Raw genomic sequence first — 27,247 nt, 5'->3', positions numbered from 1 at the left:
GTAATTGAGTGACAGCATTAGGGAGGGATGGTGGCTCAGTGGTAAAGCATCTGCTTGGTAAGCAGAAGGTCCCAGGTTCAATCCCCGGCATCTCCAACTAGAAAGGGTCCAGGCAAGTAGGCATGAAAAACCTCCGCTTGAGACCCTGGAGAGCCGCTGCCAGTCAGGTGAGGGACAGTGGCTCAGTGGTAGAGCATCTGCTTGGTAAGCAGAAGGTCCCAGGTTCATTCCCCGGCATCTCCAACTAGAAAGGGTCCAGGCAAGTAGGCATGAAAAACCTCCGCTTGAGACCCTGGAGAGCCGCTGCCAGTCTGAGTAGACAGTGCTGACTTTGATGGACCCAGGAGGGTCTGATTCAGTAGAAGGCAGCTTCATATCTTCATATGAAGTCTGGTGGAAGCTACTGATTGGAACCACAATTGGTGCAAAAAATTGGGGGGAAGGGCACAAACCATTCCAATCAGGATTTTATCCAGGCAAGATCAAACACACGCACAAGACGGGATGGCGGTTGAAACAGTTTAATGCCTTTTTTACCCGCTCCAAAATTCCTGAGTCATGATTAAACCTGCACAGCAGTAAGGAAACCCAGTGAAGCAAGGCCCATCGAGTGAGGCTCTCCCAGGAAGGCTTCCATGCGCCCAGCGGGGGACACGTCGTACCGAGTTAATAAGGCTTTTGTGCAAGAGGGATGCAGAGCGATGAAATGAACGTACCGAGTAGCCCCAGTTCTGCTCCCACAACTCAAATTTTATTAAAGCGTGTAGGGAGAGCTCACGTCTGTCCTCGGTGTGGAGCTGCGTAGGAGCACCATTGCACAGAGTTCCCGGCAGCTGAAATGCGGGGCCAGGCAAACAGCGGTGCCAGTCACTCCAAGAACGGCTGCTCCAAACGTCACTCTGCGGTCATTTCCCAGGGAAGCAAACAGCCTGAAGATCTGCTCAAAGGTGTGCCCTTTGCCCAGAGGGGTGCATCTTCACCATGGCTGCTTTCCAAAGCTCTTCCCCTCCCTTCCCCGCCTTGCTGAGTCCTTTGAAAAGCTGCTGCTTTGTACCTTGCCGGGAGGCTGGCGGCAACGATGCCAGTCTCAGAAGCTGCGAGGAGACGCCGCATTCAAGATCTGCTGGGTGATATTCATCAGCGCAGGGAAGGCCGAACTTTTGGGGAATTCCTGGATGAAATCTCTGCCTTCTTCCAAGCTCCGGGTGAGCTGAGGGTCTAAGGGGATGCACCCTGCAGCAAGGAAGCAGAATCGCGACATGTGAGCGAGGCAGACAAGGACTGAGGAAGGAGGCCAGAACAAGGTCAGGGCCTGATACTCGGCCACCCACCTGGTCCCTGAAGCCTCTGGGGCAGATCCTGCTTTTCGGGGCTTCTGCCTGCTGCTGACCAGCGGGCCAGAGGGGGAACCCCACTCCCAAGCAGTGATGTCACACAGTGATGTGCCCAATGTGATGATGTCACACACAAGTAATATCATCACATCACACTCTGCTTTTTGGGCAAAACTATGGCAGGGGTGGCAAAACTTGTTTAATGCAAGAGCCACATAGAAAAAATGTCAGGCGTTTGAGAGCAGGAAGGAAAATAGACGGAGGAGGGAGGGAGAGGTGGAAAGAAAACAACTTTAACTTAAATGCCTTCTCCAAGCCAGCCGATGGGGCGGTGGGGGCTCTGAGAGCCACACAATATGTGTGGAAGAGCCACATGTAGTTTCTGAGCCACAGTCTGGCCACCCCTGCTCTGAGGGTGATTTTACCAGAGTTTTGCCCTCAAATCACTGCACTGCTGCACGACGTCCCAAATGTCCTGCAATGTCCCCGCCCCCTCTAGGAAGGCCCCTCAAATCCCCCTGCCAGCATGAAAGTAGGACCTGTCAACTCTGCCTCCTCTTAGTGCGCACGTTCTGCAAAAACGGTATTTCTTTCTAGAGGAAGCTTGAGGCACCACACTGGAGGCAGCCAAAAGATATGCTTAGAAGTTGGTTCTGCTGCAAAAAAGTTGGGAAGGGCTGCTGTTAACGAAGCAGGAAGCTGCCTCATGCCAGGTTGGGTCATCTCATCTGGCCTTTTCTGAAGGATATCGGTTCTTCAGGGTTCTCGGGCAACAGTTCTTCCTGGCCCAGATCTTTTCAACGGGATTACGGGAAGCGGGTCAGGGTTGGAACCACTACGTGCAAAGCAAAGGCTCCGCAGTGAAGCCGAAAACAGCACGGACTACTAACACCCGAGGACTGAAGCTAAAAGCGAGTGCAGCCACCAGTTCTCCCAGAGTTCCCCTTCCTCTTAGGATCCAAGAGTTGGAAGGGACCCTCCAGGGTCATCTAGTCCAGCCCACTTCACAATGCAGGGAATTCACAAGTACTTCCCCCCCAAACACCCCCAGTGACCCCCTGCTCCATGCCCAGAAGGTGGCAAAGAAACCTCCAGGATCCCTGGCCAAAGTGGCCTGGAGAAAATTGCTTCCTGACCCAAAGTGGCCATCAGCATCTCCCTGGGCGTGTCAGAAAGGGCCACGAGAATTCAGCACGGATGTAACCCTTCTTGCCCTCCCTCTCATGATCTTCACAGAATCAGCGTTGTCCATCTCCCAGGGGCCTTTGGGGGAGTCTCTAAAACTCCAGGTGCTCCGTTAGTGGCAGTAAAGCAGCATAATCATTGATGACAGCAACAAACCACACATGCCCTCTCCCAGACAACCCCTGGAAGCACTCACCAAGGAACGGGACTCCGGCGTGCTGAGCCAGCTCTTTCCCCCCTCCTTTAGAAAAGACGTTTGTGCATTCCTGAAACGAGAGAGGGAGTTTCACTGCAGGGACAGGAACCAACGAGGATCTCTTGATATTTAGAGTTAAAAGACGGCTGTCGGTGCCTGACCTCTTTGTGCTGCTGCCTTGGAATAGGGCAGCTTGACCTAAGTCAAGATGTTTCCTACCAATCAGACCTGGGAGAATGTCCTCTCTGCTACAGCCACTCTGAAGTGTGTTGCCTTGATATGCTTGGTAGAGTCAGTTTGGCATAGTGGTTAATTGCGCAGACTCTTATCCGGGAGAACCGGGTTTGATTCCCCACTCCTCCACTTGCAGCTGCTGGAATGGCCTTGGGTCAGTCGTAGCTCTCACAGGAGTTGTCCTTGAAAGGGCAGCTGCTGTGAGAGCTCTCTGAGCCCCACCTACCTCACGGGGTGTTTGTTGTGGGGGAGGAAGGAAAAGGAGATTGTAACCCACTCTGAGACTCTGATTCAGAGAACAGGGTGGGGTACAAATCTACAGGCTTCTTCTTCTCTGGGTGTAAAATTCCAGAGTCATTGGCAGAATGTCATTTTGGTCCATGAACTGCCTCGCTGTTTAAATAATTGCAGGCGTGAGAATAACTGACAATGAGAACTATTTCTTGGTTTGCGCTTGCTGCTGCTGTCGCGATTTTGAAAGGCCACTGTGCACTGCATTGGTGAGGGCCACACCTTGAATACTGTGTGCAGTTCTGGAGGGATGAGGGCAGAACGGAGCGGGTGCAGAGGAGAGGGAGGAGGAGGATCAGGGACCTGGAGACCAAGAACATATGAACATAAGAAGCTGCCTTATACTGAATCAGACTCCCCTAGGTCCAAAGTTAGTACTGTCTACTCAGACAGGCAGCGGCTCTCCTGGGTCCCAAGCTAAGGTTTTTCACACCTATTTGCTTGGACCCTTTTTAGTTGGAGATGCCAGGGATTGAACCTGGGACCTTCTGCTTACCAAGCAGATGCTCTACCACTGAGCCACTGTCCCTCCCCTAGGGAGGGAAGACTGAGGGGAATATGCAGTCTGGGGAAGAGGCGGTGGAGGGAGGACAGGGCTGCTGGTCCTGTTGGCAGCAGAGGAGAAAATGAATGGGAAGATATTGGCGGGATATTAGGAAAAACCTTTTTAACAGTGAGAATTGTTCAACAATGGAATTGGCTACCTGGGGAGGTGGGGAGCTCCCCAGCAGTGGCAGTCTTGAAGCAGCAGCTGGACAAACATTTGTCAGGGATGTTCTAGGCCGGGGTGGCCAGACTGTGGCTCAGGAGCCACATGTGGCTCTTTCATGCATATTGTGTGGCTCTCAAAGCTCCCACTGCCCTGTTGGCTGGCTTGGGAAAGGTATTTTTAAAATCACTTCTCCGAGCCAGCCAGCAGCTTAGAGAATTCATTTTGCTTTCTTCCCACCTCTCACATGAACACATGAAGCTGCCTTATACTGAACCAGACCCTCGGTCCATCCCTTCCCCCATGTATTTCCTTCCTTCCCTCCTTCCTTCCTTCCTTCCTTCCTTCCTTCCTTCCTTCCTTCCTTCCTTCCTTCCTTCCTTCCTTCCTTCCTTCCGACTCCCAACATCTGACGTCCATGCCTTGCGGCTCTCAAACATCTGACATTGATTCTATGTGGCTCTTACATTAAGCAAGTTTGGCCACCTCCTCTAGGCCGATCCTGCATTGAGCAGGGGTTTGGACTAGATGGCCTCTATGGCTCCTTCCAACTCAGTGATTCTATGACCTCATATCACAGGGTGGGAAGGGAGTTGCTGCCCTCTTGGGTGAAACGTCCCCCAGCCTTTCACACCCTGACCCAAAGTGAGGGGGGCGGGGGAGTTCCACAAAATGCCCCACTCCCTGCAAGCTGGAGATCCTGCTCTTTCGCCTCATTCTCCTGTATGTATCAGCCAGAGATTATTTTGACCACACAACAGAAAATACCAAAGGGCTGGAGCAGAAGAGCAGTACTGCAGGCCCTCGTGCCAGATTTAAAAATCATCCCGATGCCTCTCCTCCCCACCCCCTCTCATTTTGAGCCGCAGCCAGATTTGCACCCCAAACCAAGCCATCCATCCTCACCGAACAGTGTGGGCAGACGAAGCCGCTCATGTTCTCCACGATGCCAATGACCTTCAGTCCCATCTTCTTGCAGAACGTCAGCTCTCGCCTCACGTCCCCCACAGCCACCGCCTGCAGGAAGAGAGTTCGGGGTAAGGCTGAGGTGGCCGAAGGCAGGGAGCATCCTCAAGTGGAAACGGCACTCCCAGGGGGCATGTCCCGTAGGAAGAAAGATGGAGAACTTGGGTCTTGTTCACACAGACTGCTCATGAGATTATCAGATCGTGTTCAGGTTGTCCAGGGGGGCTCAAGAAGAAGACTGCAAATTTATACCCCGCCCTTCTCTCTGAATCAGAGTCTCAGAGTGGCTTACAATCTCCTTTATCTTCTTCCCCCACAACAGACACCCTGTGAGGTAGGTGGAGCTGAGAAAGAAGAATTGCAGATTTATACCCCACCCTTCTCTCTGAATCAGAGACTCAGAGCAGCTTACAATCTCCTCTATCTTCTCCCCCAACAGACACCCTTCACCACATCATGCTTATGGAGGCCAACCTTCAGGTGGAGCCTTAAATTCTCCTGGAATTATGAACAACAGGGATTAATTCTCCTGGAAAAAATGGCATCTTCGGAGGGTAAATTCTATAGCCTGCCCTCCCTGGTGAGCTTTCCTCTTTTCCCAAAACTCTCCTTTCCCCAAATTTCCAAGCATTTTCCTACCCAAATGTTGGCAACCCTCTTTTCATGCCAGCTTTCTATCTGGAGGAAGTATTTTCATTCTGTAAGCTGGGGGCATGGAATCATGTGAGGCCTAATTTGCAATGGAAGATCCAGTGCTATCACTTGCTTGTGACACCCGGGTGGAGGAGGCCGAAAAGTTTTAAAACTCAAAACAGCCACATTTTGTGTCCTGTTTGTGAACAGCCAAAGAGGTCCTGGCTTGCCAGTGGTGGGCCAGGTTATCAAGCTAGATGGACCTTGGTTAGATCCAGGGAAAAGCAACATAACGTTTCCCCATCTGTCCCAATAATGTGAGCATCCTGCTTTCCAGGGAGATGTGACAGAGCTTTCTGAACTCTCCCCAGCTGTGATTGATTGGCTTGAAAATCTAGATAATAGTATTCAGGGGAACTGCCTGACCGGTCTGCATACCCATTGAACATATGAACATATGAAGCTGCCTTATACGGAATCAGACCTTCGGTCCATCAAAGTCAGTGTTGTCTACTCAGACGGGCAGCGACTCTCCAGGGTCTCAAGTTGAGATTTTTCACACCAATTTGCCTGGACCCTTTTTTGGAGATGCCAGGGATTGAACCTGGGACTTTCTGCTTACCAAGCAGATGCTCTACCACTGAGCTACCATCCCTCCCCCATTGTATCAACTCGGTGACATAACAGATAATATTATATATTCCCTCTGCCATATGATAGATGAATAAATAACATGTTTTCCTGATTTTCTTGTATCTCCGTCGTTGGCTTTCTGCCATCTAACTTGAGAGCCAGTTTGGTGTAGTGGTGAAGTGTGCGGACTCTTATCTGGGAGAACTGGGTTTGATTCCTCACTCCTCCACTTGCAGCTGCTGGAATGGCCTTGCATCAGCCATAGCTCTCGTAGGAGTTGTCCTTGAAAGGGCAGCTGCTGGAAGAGCTCTCTCAGCCCCACCTACCTCACAGGGTGTCTGTTGTGGGGGAGGAAGGAAAAGGAGATTGTAACCCACTCTGAGTCTCTGATTCAGAGAGAAGGCTGGGGTATAAATCTGCAATTCAATTCTTCTTATCTGGGGGAACTGGGTTTGATTTCCCACTCCTCCACTTGCACCTGCTGGAATGGCCTTGGGTCAGCCATAGCTCTCGTAGGAGTTGTCCTTGAAAGGGCAGCTGTTGGGAGAGCTCTCTCAACCCCACCTACCTCACAGGGTGTCTGTTGTGAGGGGAGAAGATATTATAGGAGATTGTAACCCACTCTGAGTCTCTGATTCAGAGAGAAGGCTGGGTTATAAATCTGCAATTCAATTCTTCTTCTTATCTGGGGGAACTGAGTTTGATTCCACACTCCTCCATCTGCACCTGCTAGCATGGCCTTGGGTCAGCCATAGCTCTCGTAGGAGTTGTCCCTGAAAGGGCAGCTGCTGTAAGAGCTCTTTCAGCCCCACCCACCTCACAGGGTGTCTGTTGTGGGGGAGGAAGGAAAAGGAGATTGTAACCCACTCTGAGTCTCTGATTCAGAGAGAAGGCTGGGGTATAAATCTGCAATTCAATTCTTCTTCTTATCTGGGGGAACTGGGTTTGATTTTCCACTCCTCCACTTGCACCTGCTGGAATGGCCTTGGGTCAGCCATAGCTCTCGTAGGAGTTGTCCTTGAAAGGGCAGCTGCTGGGAGAGCTCTCTCAGCCCCACCTACCTCACAGGGTGTCTGTTGTGAGGGGAGAAGATATTATAGGAGATTGTAACCCACTCTGAGTCTCTGATTCAGAGAGAAGGCTGGGTTATAAATCTGCAATTCAATTCTTCTTCTTATCTGGGGGAACTGAGTTTGATTCCACACTCCTCCATCTGCACCTGCTAGCATGGCCTTGGGTCAGCCATAGCTCTCGTAGGAGTTGTCCCTGAAAGGGCAGCTGCTGTAAGAGCTCTTTCAGCCCCACCCACCTCACAGGGTGTCTGTTGTGGGGGAGCGAGATGGTAAGCCACTCTGAGACTCTGATTCAGAGAGAAGGGCGGGGTATAAATCTGCGGTGTTCTTTTTTCACTGGCACATTCTTTTTAGGCCTGTAATTAGGGTCTCCCCCACCCCCCCTGCCAGACTTCTTTCATCACTGCCCAGGCTTTGAATGAACCCCCTGGTGTCCCCTGCTGATATAGCAGTTGTGTTTAGAAAATTCAGTTATGGGCATACCATCACCTCTGTGGTTATATCTGCAAACTTTACGGCGAATGGAGTGGGGTGAGGCACCTTGCCGCCGCAATTTTCAGGATTTCGGGTTAGAAAAGAAACCTTGTCTCTCTTCATAAAAGGGATGCCATTCTAGATTCTAGCCCAGGAGTGTCGAACTAATTTGTTAGGAGGGATGAATCTGACATAAATGACACCTTGTTGGGCTGAGCCATGTTGGGCCAGGCGGTAAGTGTCCCTATTTACGCTTAGGTAGCAGAGGTATAAACAGCCCCGTGGAACAGAGTGGTAAAGCTGCAGTACTGCAGTCTGAACTCTCTGCTCACAACCTGAGTTTGATCCCAGCGGAAGCTGGTTTCAGGTAGCCAGTCCAAGGTAGACTCAGCCTCCCATCCTTCTAAGGTCGGTAAAATGAGTACCCAGCTTGCTGGAAGGAAAGTGTAGATGACTGGGGAAGGCAATGGCAAACCACCCTGTAAAAAGTCTGCTGGGAAAATCTGTAGCTCTGCTGCATAATTGAGAGTCTGGCAAAGCAAACTATTCCTCCCCCCTTCCTCCCCAAGGGAGGAACCTCAGCCAATGGAGAAAACAGAGGCTTTGCTCTGTAGTTTCTGTGCGACTGAGCAAGCCTGGCAAAGCAAGCTGTGATGGAGAAGTAACAGAGAGAGAGAGAGAAGCAGATGACAGCCAGTTGCTCGGGGGCCTGATAGGAGCCTTCCAGGGGCCTGATTCAGCCCCTGGGCCGCATGTTTGACACCCCTGCACTAAGTAGCAATATTGCAAGCAAGAGTCCACAATCCAAAGGACACCATACCTGCGGTGTTGTGATCAGTACTGCCCCGAGAGGCTCATATGCTTGAAGGACTTCTACAGTTGCGATGTGCTCATCGGAAGTCCCGGGAGGCGTGTCCACAATCAAAAAGTCCAGGTCTCCCCAGGCCACGTCCGAGATGAACTGCTTGATCAAAGCTGCTCGAGAACAACGTGGGACGGAAAAGAGCAAAGTCTGAGTCCAGCGGCACCCTTAAGACCAACAAATTTAATTCTGGGTAGAAGGCTTTTTGTGTGCTCGAGAACTACTTGGAATGGGAAAATGGAGCTGTTCCGCCAGGTCTGTGGATGAGGCAGTGGGCATCTATCCACCTATTAGATTGGTTGGCCTCCCCCTATGCCCTGATGGCCTGCTGCACCACTGTATTGTGGTGCTATACTATCTTGCTTCATATCATCATGCTGAACTGACCTATTGCACTTTACTGATTGCTGAAGTTGATTTTATTATGATCTTCATTTAAACTGTTGTACTCCACTCTGAGCCCCCCCAAGGGAGAAGGGGCAGAATAGAAATAAACTAATAATAATAAAAAGAACAAAGTTTGAGTCCAGTGGCACTTTGAAGACCAAAAAAGTTCAACTCTGAGTATAAGCTTTCAGATTAAACTCCGTTGCCAGTAGACTCCAGCTTTGTTAGGAGCATAAGAGAAGCCATGTTGGACCAGGCCAATGGCCCGTCCAGTCCAACACTGTGTCACACAGTGGCCAAAAAACCGAGGTGCCATCAGGAGATCCACCAGTGGGGCCAGGACACTAGAAGCCTTCCCACTATGCCCCCCCAAAAAGCGCCAAGAATACAGAGCATCACTGCCCCAGACAGAGTTAACTTCAAGCTAAAATAAAACTTGGTTCATCTTAAAGATGCCAAACTTGGACTCAAACTTTGTTCTATTGCTTCAGATCAACACAGCTGCCCACCTGGATCTATCTGAAGAAGTGTGCATGTACACCAAAGCTTTACCCAAAATTAAACCCTGCTGGTCTTAAAGGTGCTACTGGACTCCAACTCTGCTCTACTGCTTCAGACCAATAATACATCTGCCCATCTGAATCTACAGAAAAAGGCACTGGTGTGAGGGAAGGATTGGGGGACAGTCTACCAATTGTTGGCAAAGTTACTGACTGCAAAGAGAGCACCTGCTTCCTGTGCAGAAGGTCCAGGGTTCGGTCCCCGGGATCTTCCATTAAAGGATGTTGGGCTGGACAAATCTTTTTCTAAGACCCTGGAGCTGGACAGGCCTGTAGTCCAAGTCAGCCAAAGGCAGATGCATACGGAAAGCAAAACATAAAAAAAAGAACTCTTTGAAGCCTATTCCATGCTAAGCTTGGAAAAGAAATGGGGAGATGGGCAGAGATCTGACTGGAACTGCAGGAAAGCGAGATGTATGTGTCAGTTCTTCATTCAGATCAACCTATTGCCGGTGGGCATCCTTTCTGATGCAGTTGCGCACACTAGTGGTTATGTGATTTTTCTAGAATCTTCTACTTTTACATCATCATCATCATCATCAACCTTTATTGCATTAGCAACAAAATGCCATAGCAACCAACAACCAGACTCAACAATAAAAAAAAAACCCTCAAAACATTCAACAATAGAATGATATTAATATAACATTTAGGCTGAATTATCAAAAAAAATTATCTAATGACATCCTAAGAAAACAACCCACAATAGTAAAAAGGAGAGTAGTTAATACATCTCATTACTCATTTTTTAAAAAATCGATTATGGCACCTGTTTTAGCCACTCTCTGTCAAGTCTCTGCCTCGTTATTGAATCTACTGACTTGACACTCTCGTCACTGATATTGAGCGGCCCCATGGTGCAGAGTGGTAAAGCAGCAGTACTGCAGTACTGTGATCTGAACTCTCTGCTCACAACCTGAGTTCTATCCCAGTGAAAGCTGGATTCAGGTAGCTGGCCCAAGGTTGACTCAGCCTTCCATCCTTCCGACGTCGGTCAAATGAGTCCCCAGCTTTCTGGGGGGAAAGTGTAAAAGACTGGGGAAGGCAATGGCAAACCACCCCGTAAAAAGTCTGCCATGAAAACATTGTGAAAGCAATGTCACCCCAGAGTCGGAAACGACTGGTGCTTGCACAGGGGACCTTTCCTTTTCTCACTGATATTGACAAGACTGACAGATTTCCTAAAGAATGGACCTCCTCTACTGTGGTCCTAATTTATAAGAAAGATGATCGTACCAACCCTGCAAACTGTAAGCCAATAAGCTTGTTAGATGTAGTCGGGAAACTGTATGCTAGACATCTTTTATCTAAATTGGAAATACGGGTATCTGAGAATAATTTGATAGTCCCATATCAAATAGGATTCAGACAGGGTCACTCTGCTCTTGACCACTGTCTATTACTGCAGCATCTGCACATGTCATGTTTCTAGCCCTTATTGTTACTGGCATAAATCCAAGAGTGAAAGAACCTGATGGAGGTGCGTGCGTGCATAATGGCTAGGAGAAGTTCCAGGTATCTCCTTGTGTCTTCAATTCCTCCCGTTTCTACATGTTGTTTCCTGAGGTTGTGATTTCATCATACTGAGAAGTTTTATTGGGGAGGGGGCAGCAAGAACAGAGGAACTCTGTACCGTTTTTCTTGGGCCCTCTCCACACCACGGCGTCGTCCGGCTTCTCCAGGAGGAAGCCGATGGACATGAGAGAGATGCTTTTGTCTTGGTCGACGAAGACTGGCACCCAGCCGCTGTCACACTGGTGGACGCCTCGGTCCTGCACGTTGAGCATGCGAGGGATGCTGGGGCCACAGAGGTCCACATCCAGGATCCCGACCTACATGAAAAGGGGAAAGGCCGTGTTATTACTTCTGAACGAAAGAAACCGGATTTTTTGCAAGGCCAGAATATTCCTGAGGTGGATTTCTTCATTCAAGCCACAAACCCGATGGCAGGTTAAATGATATCTCTGTGGCATTGCTGTGCTTTCAAAAAGGTAAAGGAAGTCCCCTGTGCAAGCAGCAGTCGTTTCCAACTCTGGGGTGATGTTGCTTTCACAAGGTTTTCACAGCAGACTTTTTACGGGATGGTTTGCCATTGCCTTCCCCAGTCATCTACCCGAGGGGTGGCCAACGGTAGCTCTCCAGATGTTTTTTGCCTACAACTCCCATCAGCCCCAGCCATTGGCCATGCTGGCTGGGACTGAAGGGAGTTGTAGGCAAAAAACATCTGGAGAGCTACCGTTGGCCACCCCTGATCTACCCTTTCCCCCCAGCAAGCTGGGTACTCATTTTACTGACTTCGGAAGGATGGAAGGCTGAGTCAACCTGGAGCCGGCTACCTGAACCAGTTTCCGCTCCAAACTGGGAGATCCCCTGCCCCCACCTGGGGATTGGCAATCCTAATATGTCATGATCCCAGGCCTAGTGCGGCCTACAGGCTCCAAAAAAAGCCTGTGTAGGAGTTGCTAGTGAACCTACATCTCCCAGGATCCCTTCTGTCCCCAACTGGGTGACAGTGGAGGTGGAACATGGGTGGAAAGCAATGAAAGGCCCAGCCGGAAAGGGAAGTTGTTCTCTCTGGAAAGGCTGCAGACAGTGGGATTCCTGACCTGAAAGCAGGTTGCGGCAGGAGAGATCCTTCACCCAAAGTGTGTGGTGAGTCTTTGGTATTAGTAGAAGGGAATGTCTAATTAGATGCTTCAGGGTTTTTATTTCTTTGCACAAACCTTTACTGCTTTCTATATTTACTGTTGCACTTAACGTTTTTACAAACCACTTATTGTTTTTGAGCATGTATAATAAACCTGTTGCTGTAACACTGCCTGGGTTCTCACGTCTCTTTGGTCAAGGACAAGAAGGTGATTGTTAATAAGCAACAAAGGGTATTGGGGTGGGTGTTCTGGGCCTTCCCAGCCAGACCTGGACCAGAGTGGTGGCAGCCAGTAGAAGGCCCTCTCTCGTCCCCTGCTGTGTGACAGCAGATATAGCTCAGTTTTTCTGGCAGATGTGACCACACAAACTATTGGTTCAAGTATGCTGAGTTTGGAATATTGCTGGTTGTTGATTGTTCATTGTTTAATTTGGGTTCTTTTTAATGTGCCGTTATTTCCAGTGCAGGGAAGGCATTTAAAAAGAGTGTGGTTCCTTTAAATGTGATGGCCAGAACTCCCTAAGAAGAAAGGTTAAAGTACTTGGGGCTCTTTAGCCTGGAGAAACGTTGACTGAGGGGTGACATGACAGAGGTTTACAAGATTATGCATGGGATTCCCCCTTTCTTTTCTCCCTTACAAGAACTTGTGGGCACTCAATGAAATTGCTGAGCAGTTAGAACAGATAAAAGGAAGTCCTTCTTCACCCAAAGGGTGATTAACATGTGGAATTCACTGCCGCAGGAAGTGGTGGCAACTACAAGTATAGATGGCTTCAAGAGGGGATTGGATCAGCACAAGGAGCAGAGGTCCATCAGTGGATATTAGCTGCAGGTTATAGATGGAACTCTCTGGCTGGGGCTCTGTATTCTTGGTGCTTGGGAGGGGGGGCAAATTAGGAAGGGCTTCTAGTGTTCTGGCCCCACAAGTGGACCTCCTGATGGCACCTGGGTTTCTTTGCCACTGTGTGTTGGACTGGATGGGCCATTAGCCTGATCCAACATGGCTTCTCTTATAGTCTTATTGTTACAGTTATTATTTTTTATAGTTTTTATATCTATTTATAGTTTTATATATACACACACACATGTATAGTTATATATATAGTTCTTTATATCTATTTATAGTTATTATACTATTAGTTACAGTTATAGGAGTGTTTCCCACTGGGGGAACACAACAGAACGGAGTTCTGGACCCTCTCTGTGGAAACAAAATTCTCAAAAATGTTTAAAAGGTCATGAGGAGCACCCATGTGTTCCTCCTTCACTCTTTTGAGAGTTCTGGTACTTCTTTTCGCAGGGGAAAAAAGCCCGGGTTATTATTGTCCATAATCTTGCCAATTTTTTTTTTAAGCAAGCAGACACCTAGATTGGTCCACACTGCTGCCCTTCATGGCGCTCCATCGTTCAAGCTGCTTTTAACAATTTGGGAGCGCAGCCCATTTAGCAGACGCTTAAGTCCTGTGGGCCGATGCCCCATGCAAACGGTGAAGTGCTGCATAGGCTGGATTAAGAAGATGATGATATTGGATTTATATCCCACCCTTCACTCTGACTCTCAGAGTGGCTCACAATCTCCTTTACCTTTCTCCCCCACAACAGATGGCCTGTGAGGTGGGTGGGGCTGAGAGAGCTCTGACAGAAGCTGCCCTTTCAAGGACAGCTCTGCGAGAGCGATGGCTGACCCAAGGCCATTCCAGCAGCTGCAGGTGGAGGAGTGGGGAATCAAACCCGGATCTCCCAGATATGCTACACCAAACTGGCTCTGAACTCTTTTCTAAAAGGCAGGCATTAAGCACTTTGAAGGCTAAAAGGGCAGAATGCAGGACAGAAAGGTCTGAATAAAGAACCACAGGACCTCAAGAAGACGTACCTTTTTCCCAACATGCCTCAAAGCCAGTGCTAGCTCAGTGGAGATGGTGCTCTTCCCCACTCCCCCTTTCCCTGAGAGCACCAGAACCACGTGCTGGACTCCGGCCAGGTTGCCTCTCTCTGGAAGGGAAAAGAAAGGCAGCATGAGACAGGTAGGCTCGAGCCGAAGGCCACAATGGAACTCTGCTGGGAGCAAACCAGGGGTTCACTTCTTACAACAAAAGAAGGATTTGAACTTCAGCAGATCAGGAAATAACATTCTGCACATGCCTCAGGGGGCTCCTTTCTTAAGAACATAAGAGAAGCCATGTTGGATCAGGCCAATGGCCCATCCAGTCCTACACTCTTGTGTCACACAGAGGCCGAAAACACCAGGAGCCATCAGGAGGTCCATCAGTGGGGCCAGGACACCAGAAGCCCTCCCACCGTTGCCCCACCATAGAGCATCACTGCCCAGGGCAGAAAGTTCTCTGCTGTGCTAATAGCCACTGATGGACCTTTGCTCCATATGTTTATCCAATCCCCTCTTGAAGCTGCCTATACTTGTAGCTGCCACCAACACTTCACATTTCAAGACCTAAAAAGCCTACTGTGGCTAACCTGTCTGAATGTCCACATCTGACTGGGGAGTGTGGGGCTAGAAACCTTTATTTGACATGGAAACAGTGAATGCTGAAAAGCGACACTGCGGGGGAGGGACATTTACTGCAGCCCCATTTCCTGAGGACTTTATAATCCTTATTTTGTCACTCCCTGTGGGAACTTTGTTGTGACTATTATTCCCATTTTACAGGTGGACAATCAAGGCACCAGCAATTACAACGTAAATTAATACCAAATCTGAAGTCCAAGCCAGTACCCACTTTACTCGATACCGAAAGACAACACGATTTGTCCCAGATTAAATGTTACCCTTCCGGCACAGGAAACCTGAATCGAATAGAATTTAGAAATCGAATAGAAAACCTGCAGAATTTAGATAAACCTGATTATAGAAGAGCCTTCACACTCATGAGAGCGAATATGCTCCCTTCAGCGGTCACAGAAGGTAAATACAAAAGGCGCCACTGGGTAGCAAGCTACACTTATTTTTAGGCTGAGAGTGCTGTGACTCACCCAAGGTCACCCAGCTGGCTTCAAGCAGGGAGGTGGGGAATGAGGAAAGATTATGTATCTGCAGAGATGGGAGGATAGAGACGAGAGAGCACATTCTCTTTGAATGTAAACGTTCTCAGAACATTCGTTTGATTTACATCACTCCTATTTGTGACCAATTCCCGGGGAGGGATTTTAGCTTTTATCTAGATAATATTTTAGCGGATAGGAACCAGGAAATTACTATGAAGGCTGCAACATTTGCTGTACAAGCCATAGGACTCCGTAAACAACTAATGGATAAAAACATTTAAATGTCTATGAAGTATTTTCATTTATGTTTTATAGCTAAAAATGGAAACTGAAATTTTTATGTATAACATTTTGTATTGTGCCCGAGTTCAGTTGTCTTTCTTGGTTTGGGTTTGTTTTTTTAATGCCACTTGTTACCTATTTTCTTTCTTTTTGGATGGGTCTCTGACCGTATTAAACTAAACTTCACTTGACTACCCGCTTTACTTCAAATTACAAAGCTGCTTCCTATACTGGAATATTTGGTTGATCAAGAGTAAAAAAAAAGGTAAAGGTGCAAGCACTAGTCATTTTTGACTCTGAAGTGACGTTGCTTTCACAAGGTTTTCACAGCAGACCTTTTACAGGGTGGTTTGCCATTGCCTTCCCCAATCATCTACACTTTCCCCTCAGAAGCTGGGTACTCATTTTACCAACCTCGGAAGGATGGAAGGCTGAGTCAACCCGGAGCCGGCTACCTGAACCAGCTTTTGCTGGGCTCGAACTCAGGTCGTGAGCAGAGGGCTCCGACTGCAGTACTGCAGCTTTTACCACTCTGAGCCACAGGGCTCTTTGATCAAGATCAAGAAGAGCTGTCTAATCTATTACAGCAGAAAATTAAGACGCTTACGTAAAAAGGTTTGTATTCTTTTGAGTATCAATCAGTCAATATATTTATTACGATCATAGATCAGAATAAAACAAAGAGGTATCAATCAAGGGAAATAATATAAAACTAGATAAAAATTCTTTCGCCCTGAAATAAAACAAATCAACTTGTTGCTGTGGATCTCTTCCATAAGCAGCTGCAAAGAATTTTGCAGTTAATAGTTGTTTGAGAGTTACTCCCTTTCAGAAGATATAGGATAGAATTTATTTAACTATTAAGTTTATCTTTGAAAAAATGTTATTTGGTATCTATTTGTAGTATGTAGTATGTGACTCTGTATTCTGTCTAATTTCTTAAATATATATATATATAGGATTTGTAATGTTTTGCAATCACCTTGTTTTAACTGTTGTAATGTAGCATATTATATTATGTCATGTGAGCCGCCCTGGGCCTGCTTCGGCGGGGAGGGTGGGATACAAATTAAAGATTATTATTATTAATTGCTGGCCCCCCGCAAAAAATTACAAAGCTATATAAGCTCAGGTATCAGTTGCTTTACTTATCACCCATACAGATATCAAAGTACCTTTTGGCTAAACGCCCTGAATCTAGTTTAGGCCTAGATCCTTAGAAGCGCCTGACTTTCTACACAGTTGGGCCAGTCTGGGTTTTGGTCCTGCTGTGTCTTATCTCAGTTTGTCCTGAGGCTGGCACAAGGTTAGCCAGAAGGAGCATTCGTTTATGGCTCAGAAGGAAAGAGCAGGCAGAACGTCCTGCCCATGTCAAGTGGGCATCAAGGCAACTGGCAAGGAAAGCATAGATGATTACAACTCTGCTAGCCATTACTAAGATTGTTATTGCTACAAAATGGAGGGATAAAAGCTCACCTACTTTATCCTGGCAAAATAAGGTGTGGGAATGCGTTCTCCACTGCAAAATTGGTAGCTATTACCTCATGCCAAACTTGCAAAATTATCAAGAAAAATTTATAGCAGTATGGTTTCCAGTAGTATCCTATTTGACTCAGCAAAATGTGGTTCCTAATAAGGTTTACTATCAGGACTTGTTATTTTTCTACTATTACATATCGTTTTCTGCATTTTGTGATTAACTTTTGTATTTATCATTTGGTAAACTGTTTCAATTTGAGCAGACTTCAGAAGATGGTAGAAGACAGGAGGGCCTGGTGTGACTTTGTCCATGGGGTGGCAAAGAGTCAGACTCGACTGTACGACTGAACAACAAAACTGTTTCAATGTGTTCATATACAGGCTAGGTAGTGCATGTGAAGTGGAAGCTTAAATAAAGATTATTTCAAAATTTTAAAAAAAGAAAAAAAAACTTGCAAGGAAGACGGAGCCAATCCGTCTGCATCTGCTGCCCAAACCACTTGAAATGTCACTCGCTCTCCGGGACAAGGGCTACATATACAGTCCTGACCACCATGAAAAATGGATGTAGCCTCTGAACAGAAAGCCTTGTGTTGAACCACAACAGTGAGGACAGGAGAAGCAAGGTAGCTTCTGCTGTTGAGGTGTGAGCAGGCTAAGGAGTTTGGGGCTGTTGTATTTTAGAAACAAGACAAGTCCGAGGGAGTCCCACGCTGTTAGGTACGAGATTGGAAAGCCAACAAGGAGGCAGACTTGACAAACTTAGTTACCTAGTATTAAGTAAGGATAAAATCCACACTGATTTCATTAAATACATTAACTACATCACTTCTCGCTATACAATTCCAGATGACCTATTGCGAGCGTCAGGAAATAATAAAGATTTGTGTCAATAGGTGTTTAACGGGGATGCCACAATAGACTATTTGTTAATTGTTCAAACAAGATCTGCCCCATGGTATAAAAATATAAAGAAGGACCATCTAAGAGCCACATATCTGGCAAATATTACTGTGTATAAACTTAGATCAGCATTTACAGCTCTGCAGTTTCAGACCATGCCAACAGAATACCTTCTGCAGCAATACTCTAAAACACCTCAGGAACAGCGTATCTGTATTTGCAAAACTTTTGTGGAGAACCTCTTCCATTATGTTATGGTTTGCCCACTGTATTCAGAACCTAGACGCAAGTTTCTGACTGAAGTAACAAATCAATTGTATATGGCTTCTGATATGGATAAGCTAATATTTCTATTATTAGATATTGACCCTACAGTTTCTTATAAGGTAGCACTTTTTGCTCTGGCTGCTAGTAAAATCAGGGCAAAGGTAATTTCCAGCAGACAGTAAAATGATGCTGTTAACCGGACTATTAGAGCCTGACTATGGAATCACGAGGTTGCTGTATGTAAGGGGTGGGGAACCTCTATCCCAAGGGCCGCATAAGGCCCTCGAGGTCACTTGGTGTGGCCCTCGGGGATTGCTGGGCCGAACTGAGCCATGTGGCAGCCTCTCTGGGACCTGGCTGACCAGCGAGGATCGTGGGGCCCAGCCGCGCTGTGCAGCAGCCTCCCCAGGGCCAGGCAGGGATCACAGGGCCCAGATGTACTGTGCAGCAGCCTCCCTAGGACCTGACTGGCTGGCCAGAATTGCTGCAGGGCCTGGAAAAATTACTGTCACAGTTCAGGTTGCACTTGATTATCCCAGATGGTGTGGCCTAATATGCTTATGAGTTTGTGACCTAATATACTAATATTAGGGGATGTGGTCTAATATGCTACTGAGTTCCTGCTGGGCTTTTTCTAGAAAAAAAGCCCTGGATCTATGCCTTTGCCTAGGGCGGTGGGCCGTGTGTGTGTGCATGTGCGCCAGATTAGGCTTTCCCCCCATGACTTCAAATAGAAAAACAATTATTTGCATTAATTTTGCTGGCCTGAATTGTTCTCCCTCGGCGGAGCACTGGTTTTTAAGTTTATATTTTTTTATGGCCCGCGAATGATGTTAAAAATATCCATATGGTCCTTGGCAGAAAAAAGGTTCCCCACCCCTGCTGTATGTAAATAAGATTTTGAATAATCCAATGTATTCATCTTAGTGTCCTTGACTGCTTTTAACCTGTTATGTTGCTGTAATTGAAACTGCAATAGCCAATGGTTTTATGCAATACATTTTTACTGTACTGACAAGGAGGGAGGCTGTATTTGCTCCCTCTCACCGAGTAACTCAGGAAGCTAACAGGCTGTAAATCCAGGACATGCCAAAGGAAGTATTTCTTCACCCAAATAGTAATTAACTTGAGGAATCCATTTACACGGGATGTAATGATGGCTGCTCACTTAATTGGCTTTAATGAGACAGATGTTGAGAGGGATAGGTCCATCAGTGGCCATTAGCCTAGATCACTACATAGAACCTCCATGTTCAGAGGCAGTAAGCTTTCAAATGCCAGCACTGAGGAGCGACTGTTAGGGGAAGTCCTTGGTCTCCTGGCCCTGCTTGCAGGCCTCCCAGGGTCATTGGGGCAGCCACTGAGCGAAAAAGGGCCAGATGACTTGCTTTTGTAGAAGTCATCATTGTTTCTTAACGATCCATTTAATTGTATTTTAGGTAGCCTTTGTTTCTTGTCCCCCACCCCCACCCTACCCTGGGGCAAAACATAGAGCCAGGTTTACATTCTGAGATTACAAAGTTTCCTGCTCTGATGCAGAAAGCTTAGTGAGAATTCTGAAGGCCCAGCCAACCTGTGCCACACAAATACTAGTTTATCGGCCTTGGCAACTGTAACCCTGAGCCTTGTAAGCTTACTTCTGAGCAGCTGGTAGCCACAACCTTCCTAGAAAAAGAAGAGTTGGATTTATACTCTCACTCAGAGACTCAGAGTGGCCTACAATCTCCTTTCCCTTCCTCTCCCCACAACAGACACCCTGTGAGGTAGGTGGGGCTGAGAGAGCTCTGAGAGAACAGCTCTGTGAGAACTTGTGACAGACCCAACGTCACCCAGTTGGCTGGATGTGGAGGAATGGGGAATCAAACCCAGTTCTCCCAGATTAGAGTCCTCCGCTCTTAACCACTACACCACACAAGCAGGCATTGCAGTGTAAGTCTCAGAACACTTTTTTGGGCGTAAGCCCCACTGAATGAAGCGGGACTCACTCCTGAGTAGATCTGCTTAGCCTTGCTCACTAATTCACTCAGGGCCTTGTATGACATGACAAGAAGAAGACGACGAAGAAGAAATTTAACTTATACCTTGCCCTTCACTATCCAAAGGAGTTTCAGAGCGGTTTACAATCGCCTTTCCCTTCCCCTCCCCACAACAGACACCCTGTGAGGTAGGCGGGGCTGAGAGAGCTCTGACAGAAACTGCTCTTGAGAGAACAGCTCTGCAAGATCTGTGGCTAACCCAGGGTCACCCAGCAGGTGCATGTGGAGGGAATGGTAAGTTCTCTCAAGGCTGTTCTGCTCAGCAGTTCTGGGAGAGCTCTCTCAGTCCCACCTACCTCACCGGATGTCTGTTGCGGGAAGGGGAAAGGAAAAGAGATTGTAAGCCGCTCTGAGACTCCTCCACGTAGAGAAGAGCGGGGTGTAAAGCCAATCTCGTCTCTTCTCCTTTCTGCCGCTTGGAAAAGTCAATTACAGATTGATTTTTCAAGCCCAGGCAGGCTAGAAGTCATTAAATACTCCTGGAGTATGCCACGGGAAAAAATAAAAGCAAAAAGTGTCGTCGGCAGATTCAATAACGAGTCGATGTAGATACAAAGAAACTAGTTTATTGATACTGGTTACTTGAGGCCTTGGCCAGAGCTTGAAAAGACTGGAGACCGTATATTAGATACATTGCATATAAGGAGCACTTCAAAGGGATTCCTACGGGCCGGGGAATCTTGCAAGGGGAACATTCACACATAGATGTTACCAATACATTCTCATGTTGATTAGAGGCCCGCGGCCTTGGTACTCTCAGGCTTCCTGTCTCCCCCCCCCCCCCCCAGCCTGAGCTGAGAAGTTTCAGATAAGACTTTTCACACATCACCATTTCAAAGCAGGGACATTCTCTACGGGAGGGAGGGGGGAACAGGAGAGAGTTAGCTAGCAGCATTTGGTTACACTTTGGTTCTACCCAGCATGCTCTTTGAACGAGCCAGAGTTAAAGCCAGACTTGACAAAAAGACTTTTCTAATCCCAGTAGGTTACCTAGAATAAATCCCACTGCATTTCAATAAAACTTCCTTCCAAGCCAGTGTGCTTTGGCACCCAGGGGGAAAGTTTATCCACAATTGTGTACGAGAAAGAATTCCCTAATTATTTCTGTTTTCACTTCAGCCTTTTAATACCCAAGTTCCCGCCATATTTGGAGGCACTGTGGGTTTTCAATGACGAGCAGACTCTGGCGCTCTCAGCACAATTTCCCCACATTTCCCACATCTTTAGAAATGCCTGCAATTAACATCTGGGCTCGCCCTATCGCTTGTTGCATTCCTGCTCCATCTGGAGGACAGCAACTGCTGAGGCAACAGAGTAATTAGAATTCATTCCACGGCGCCTCAGTCACCGGCACGTGGAAAACAGCCATTTCCAGGACGTCTCAGGCACCTTGGTTGGAGGGGGAAGTAAACACACTATTAAAAGCTCATAAACTGAGGAAGAAAAGTGAGCAAGGATGAACGTCCTGAGTCATCAAGGAATTTCCTGTACCTTCACATGGCCAGGATGAGGTGAGATTTCAACCAGGAGATCTTTCTTGGCACTGTGAGAAGACACTGTCTCCTCAGTAGATGATTCCAAACATCTCAAGGCAACGAAAAGATGGATGTTGGGGAAGAGAACTCTCAGGATCTTATTCGGGAACAAAATGAGACAAGGGGTAGCCAACAAACACCAGGGGAAAAAGAGCCTCCCATGACCTTGGCAGAAGTCATCAGGCGGTCTACAAAAGGTAATGCTCTTCGCTTTGTCTACAGGGAAAAATAAAATCAAACCAAAGTTCCCAGGAGAGCTCCCAGAATATCACGTGTTTGGCAACATGATGGAACAAAGTTTTGTTCAAGGTATGAGCTTTCGTGTTCATGCACACTTCCTCAGGTACATAGAAATGGAAGGTAACTGTTCAAACTTGTAGAGAGAGGCCGTACAGCAAATTAGCATGGAACATGATTGAGATATTTTAAAAAATGTGGAGACAGCAGGAATAACAAGTTAATTTTAAAGGGTCATTAACTGTTTGGATTTTATTAAGGGGAACAACAGTAAAGCAATAAATATGTCAAAATGGGAGATAAATGTGTAAAATAATCCTTTCCAATTGTCATACCTTCATGCTTGAGAGAAGATAAATGGAGCGTCACAAAGTACTCTCAGTTAACTTTCCACAATTAGAAAGGATTATTTTACACATATATCTCCTATTTTGACGTATTTATTACTTCACGGTAGTTCCCCCTTAATTAAATCCAAACAGTCGTTGACCCTATAAACTTGTTATTCCTGTTTTGTCTCCACATATCTTAAAATATCTTCATCATGTTAACATGTTAATTTGCTGTCCAGCCTCCGTCTATAAGTTTGAACGGTTATCTTCCATAAGTATCTGAGGAAGTGTGCGTGTGCACCAAAGCCCAAACCTTGAATTAAACTTTCATTGGTCTTCAAGATGCCACTGGACTCAAAATTTGTTCGACTGCTTCAGACCAACATGGCTACCCACCTAGATTTAGCAATATGATGTTATGTAATTCATTTGTTCTCAATTATTTGTGTAAAACAATAATGTTAGTTGGGAGCCAGTGTCGTATAGTAAACTTGGAGTTCAGATCCCTATTTGGATGTGAAGCTTATTGGGTACATGAACACACACAAATCTGCCTTATACTGAAGCAGACCCTCTGTCCATCAAGGTCACTATTGTCTACTCAGATTGATCGTGGCTCTCCAGAGCAGGGGTGGCCAAACTGCAGCTTGGGAGCCAGATGTGGTTCTTTCAAACATATTGCTTGGCTCTCAAAGCCCCCACTGCCGGCTTGGAGAAGGCATTTAAAGTCTTTTTAAATCACTTCTCCAAGCCAAGCCAGTTGGTAGCTTGGAGAATGCATTTAAAGTTAAAGTTGCTTTCTTTCCACCTCACTTTCCTTCCCTCATCTGCTTGGTTCCTTCTTTCCTGTCTTTGCGGCTCTCAAACATCTGATTTACCCCCTCATTTAACTAGCTCCCACACTATCCTGCAAACCAGTTTCGAACATAAGAGAAGCCATGTTGGATCAGGCCAATGGCCCATCCAGTCCAACCCTCTGTGTCACACAGTGACCAAAAAACCAGGTGCCACCAGGAGGTCCATCACTGAGGCCAGGACACTAGAAGCCCTCCCACTGTGGAATACAGAGCATCACTGCCCCGGACAGAGAGTTCAATCTACCTTGTGGCTAACAGCCACTGATGGACCTCTGCTCCATATGTTCATTCAATCCCCTCTTGAAGCCGTCTATGCTTGCAGCTGCCACCACCTCCTGTGACAGTGAATTCTATGTGTTACCCACCCTTTGGGTGAAGAAAGACTTTCTTCATGAACCCATGACGCTGCCCTATATTGAATCAGACCATTGGTCCATCAAACTCAGCATTGTCTAAAGATATTAATGCTAAGACATTCTGGAGGTCATTAATTCTCAGGGCTGCTGTAAGTCAAAAGTTGTTGGACGGCACTTAACACACATGCACAAGGAAACAGGAAATTTGGAGCCATAGGCAATTAAAACTTCTGTGCTAGATTCAGAGCATATCAGATAACCCAGGGGTGGGCAACGGTAGCTCTCCAGATGTTTTTTGCCTACAATTCCCATCAGCCCCAGCCAGCATGGTCAATGGCTGGGGCTGATGGGAATTGTAGGCAAAAAACATCTGGAGAGCTACCGTTGCCCACCCCTGAGATAACCAATCAGACTCTGAACACCTGGTACCAAACTGCTGGGTATGTTCGCATTCTTTACGGGAGCTAATGATAGCCCTGCATAAATTACAAGTTAGGTTATGTGGTTATTCTAAAAACTGAATAAACCACTCATTGTTCCTCGTCACCCTCCCCCCAGGCAGTTATGAGTGGAGAATGAAGCCATTTAACAGATGAGTTGTTATGCCCGCATCTCGAACCGGGGTGAAGCAAAGAACAAGCTGGGCATCTTGAATACCCAACAGGACTCAGGAGATCGGCCCTCAGGAAGGGGGGAGGGAGGGTAAAGTCTGGAGTTATGAAATTTACCTCTTCCTTTCCTCCAGGGGTTCGGAACAGCATACACAGGTTTCCTTCTCCCCACTTCAACTTCCCCAACAAACCTGTTAATTGTGAGGTTCTGCTGCCACAGAACCTGTCAGCATAACCTAACCTACTTGCAGAGTCGTGAAGATAAAGTTTGGTGTGGTGGTTAGGTGTGCAGACTCTTATCTGGGAGAACCGGGTTTGATTCCCCACTCCTCCATTTGCAGCTGCTGGAATGGCCTTGGGTCAGCCATATCTTTCATAGTTGTCCTTGAAAGGGCAGCAGCTGTGAGAGCCCTCTCAGCCCCACCCACCTCACAGGGTGTTTGTTGTGGGGGAGGAAAATAAAGACGATTGTGAGCCGCTCTGAGACTATGAAATTCAGAGTGGAGGACAGGATATAAATCTAATATCTTCTTCTTCTTGGGGGTGGGAAGTTCCCTCTATGCCGAGTTAGTGTGAGCTAGCTCACAGATTTTTAGCCTCCAGCTCACACATTTTTGTCTTAGCTCAGGAAGGATGACCCCAGAGCACACTAATTTATGCAGTAGCTCACAACTTTAATGCCAGTAGCTCACAACTTTAATGCCAGTAGTTCATAAAGTAGAATTTTTTGCTCACAAGGCTCTGCACCTTAGAAGGAACATTAGTGGAAACCATGTGTACTGCTCCAGTGTGGGGGAACACTGGGATCAATTAAATAAGGTGATGGAGCCATGCATGCAGTCGATTTATTAATTAAAATATTTACAGCCCAAGAGAACTGGTATTTTCTGAAAGCAAAAAAGGCGAGATAGTAAAGAAATCCACCACAAGGAACAAGATTTTCTATTATACGCAAGCACTGCTTGGCAGGTAGACATTGGTCAGGTGTCGTTTCTCTGACATGACTGCAACAGTAGTGCTGAATTTCTCAATGTGCAGGAACTACAAGATAGGGTGGGGGTGATGAGGTCACAGGTGCCTATCTGAACAGACAGACTTGATCATCATAGACCAGCATTCTGAATTTGGTAGTTCTGTCCAGAGGAAGCACATGCTGATTACGATAAGCACAAAGCGGGCTTACAATCTCCCTCTCTCGCTTCCTTCTGCATCACAGCTTGCTTTACAAGCCTTGCTCAGTCGCATAGGAGCTACAGAGCATTGGCTGAGGGTCCTCCCTTGGGGCGGGGGGGAGCTTGTTTTGCCAGGCTCCCTCAATCACACAGCAGAGCTACTGTGCCAATCTTCCTTCTATTGGCTGGGGCTCCTCCCCCTCTTGGTCCCCTGGGGAAGGAAGGAAAAGAACCAGAGCTTCCTTTGCCCAGTTCCCTGGACCCCAGGGAGAGATACAAAGAAAGCACCTTTAAGACCAATGAGTGCTAATATTTTAAGCATGTTGAAGTCTTTTTTTAAATAAAATCTTTAATTGTGTTTGTTTGTGTGCTTTATTAAGTTTGTATCTCTGTAACGTGTCATTATATTTTATAACACACATGGTCCAGCTCAACAAAGTATCATTTATGTCAGATCTGGCCCTCATAACAAATGAGTTCAACACCACTGGTTTAAATCATGTGCACTGATCTTAGTTATGCTGACTCTAACAAGAACCATTCTGTGCAAGCCTACAAAGAATCATCATAACCTTTTAGTCATAAGGAATCTGGGGTCCCTTTGACCCCTAGAAGAATGCGATACCCATGATACTGTCAATATACACTTTTGCAATAAGTGCAGATAGAGCAACAGGTGTATTGTTTAGTTCAGTTGTATGCAGATTATTGGCAGTCTGTGCCCATGGTGGGGGGGGGTGTGTGAATACAATTTCACACTACTTGTTCAAAACAGCAATCATGTGTATGGTGAGACCTGATCGTGCGCAGTGCTCTCCTGGTATGGGAGGAAAGTGTGCCAAAATTACAACAAGCAAAACAGGCTTTCGCATGCATTTCCTTGTATTCCCTTAGAAAGCTCACAGATTCTTGAAGAGTGGAAAATACTTACTCCTTATTTTTGGGATGCAAGGGCTAAGAGGACTGAGGCATGTTTTGAAATTGCTAAAGTAAACTTAGGATCCTTGTTATCACTATGCTAAAGAGCCAAGGTTTCTGGAGCGATAGGGGGTGGTTGGCTAATTAAAGGCTTAACAGAGTGATCCCTTTTTTTCTGAAAAAATAACGTTCCAACAGGGCATGAAAGACTGCATCAATCCTATTACAGCCATAAGGCATGCGTGCATTGCACATGATATTACACGTGTATTATCTGTAAAAGTGTGAACTAACTGCAAGGGCCACAATGGTAACCTTAGGGTTGCCAATCCCCAGGTGGGGGCAGGGGATCTCCCAGTTTGGAGACGGTTTTGAGGCGGGGGGGGGGGGGCTCAGGTTCATCAGAAAGCGGGGGGAGGGGAGGGAAATGTCTGCTGCGCACTCCATTATTCCCTATGGAGACTTATTCCGATAGAAAATAATGGAGAATTGATCCACGGGTATCAGGGACTTGAGGGGGGAGGGGGGGTTGAGCTAGAGGCACCAAATTTTCAGTATAGCATCCAGTGCCTCCCCCCAAAATACCCCCCAAGTTTCAAAAAGATTGGACCAGGGGGATTCAAATTTATGAGCCCCAAAAGAAGGTGCCCCTATCCTCCATTATTTCCAGTGGAGGGAAGGCATATAATAGGAGCATGGTCCCTTTAAATGTGATGGCCAGAACTCCCTCTGGAGTTCAATTATGCTTGTCAGAACCTTGCTTCTGGCTCCACCCCCAAAGTCTCCTGGCTCTACCCCCAAAGTCCCCAGACATTTCTTGAATTGGATTTGGCAGTCCTAGGTAACCTTGAAGGCGAGGCAAGTCGCAAGAAAAGCGCTCGCCTCCTGCATTTTGGCCTTTAACCGACTGCACCTGTTCAATTCCCGCCGGCATCGAGCCCGCCGACCAGACAGAGGACTCCGAGCGCGCGCGCGCACCACTCACCCGCCGCTGCCTCCTCCACCTCCATGATGCTCCAACCCGCTTCCCGGCCGCTTCCTCCTTGCGCCACTGACTGACAGCAACCACCGCCAACCA

The 27,247-nt window shown here is 47.1% G+C and overlaps 1 protein-coding gene across 2 annotated transcripts; it reads right to left on the bottom strand.

The window, feature by feature from the left end:
* Positions 1 to 505: 505 nt before the first annotated feature.
* Positions 506 to 27,247, bottom strand: NUBP2 (NUBP iron-sulfur cluster assembly factor 2, cytosolic). Of its 2 annotated transcripts, none has more exons than XM_060260476.1 (7): positions 27,155 to 27,247; positions 14,058 to 14,176; positions 11,171 to 11,369; positions 8,549 to 8,703; positions 4,856 to 4,966; positions 2,716 to 2,785; positions 506 to 1,233 (listed from the first exon to the last, which is right to left on the bottom strand). In XM_060260476.1, the coding sequence occupies exons 1-7, from the start codon at positions 27,177 to 27,179 to the stop codon at positions 1,088 to 1,090; spliced, it is 825 nt and encodes a 274-aa protein (XP_060116459.1). In that variant the 5' UTR covers positions 27,180 to 27,247; the 3' UTR covers positions 506 to 1,087. The 2 variants fall into 2 exon arrangements, with proteins under 2 accessions (XP_060116459.1, XP_060116460.1); XM_060260477.1 differs by having other exon boundaries at positions 4,907 to 4,966.

This window comes from Heteronotia binoei, chromosome 20 (assembly GCF_032191835.1).
Source record: "Heteronotia binoei isolate CCM8104 ecotype False Entrance Well chromosome 20, APGP_CSIRO_Hbin_v1, whole genome shotgun sequence".
NCBI lineage: Eukaryota > Metazoa > Chordata > Lepidosauria > Squamata > Gekkonidae > Heteronotia > Heteronotia binoei.
Note: the sequence above shows the minus strand (reverse complement) of the source record. Positions and strands in the feature narration are given on the sequence as shown.

Coding starts and splice junctions, on each gene's coding strand:
- NUBP2 (XM_060260476.1), bottom strand. CDS start 27,179: ATGGAGGTGGAGGAGGCAGCGGCGG. Junction 14,177..27,154: donor GGTGGAGGAGGCAGCGGCGG/GTGAGTGGTGCG, acceptor TTTCCCTTCCAG/AGAGAGGCAACCTGGCCGGA. Junction 4,967..8,548: donor TACTGATCACAACACCGCAG/GTATGGTGTCCT, acceptor CTCTTCCTGCAG/GCGGTGGCTGTGGGGGACGT.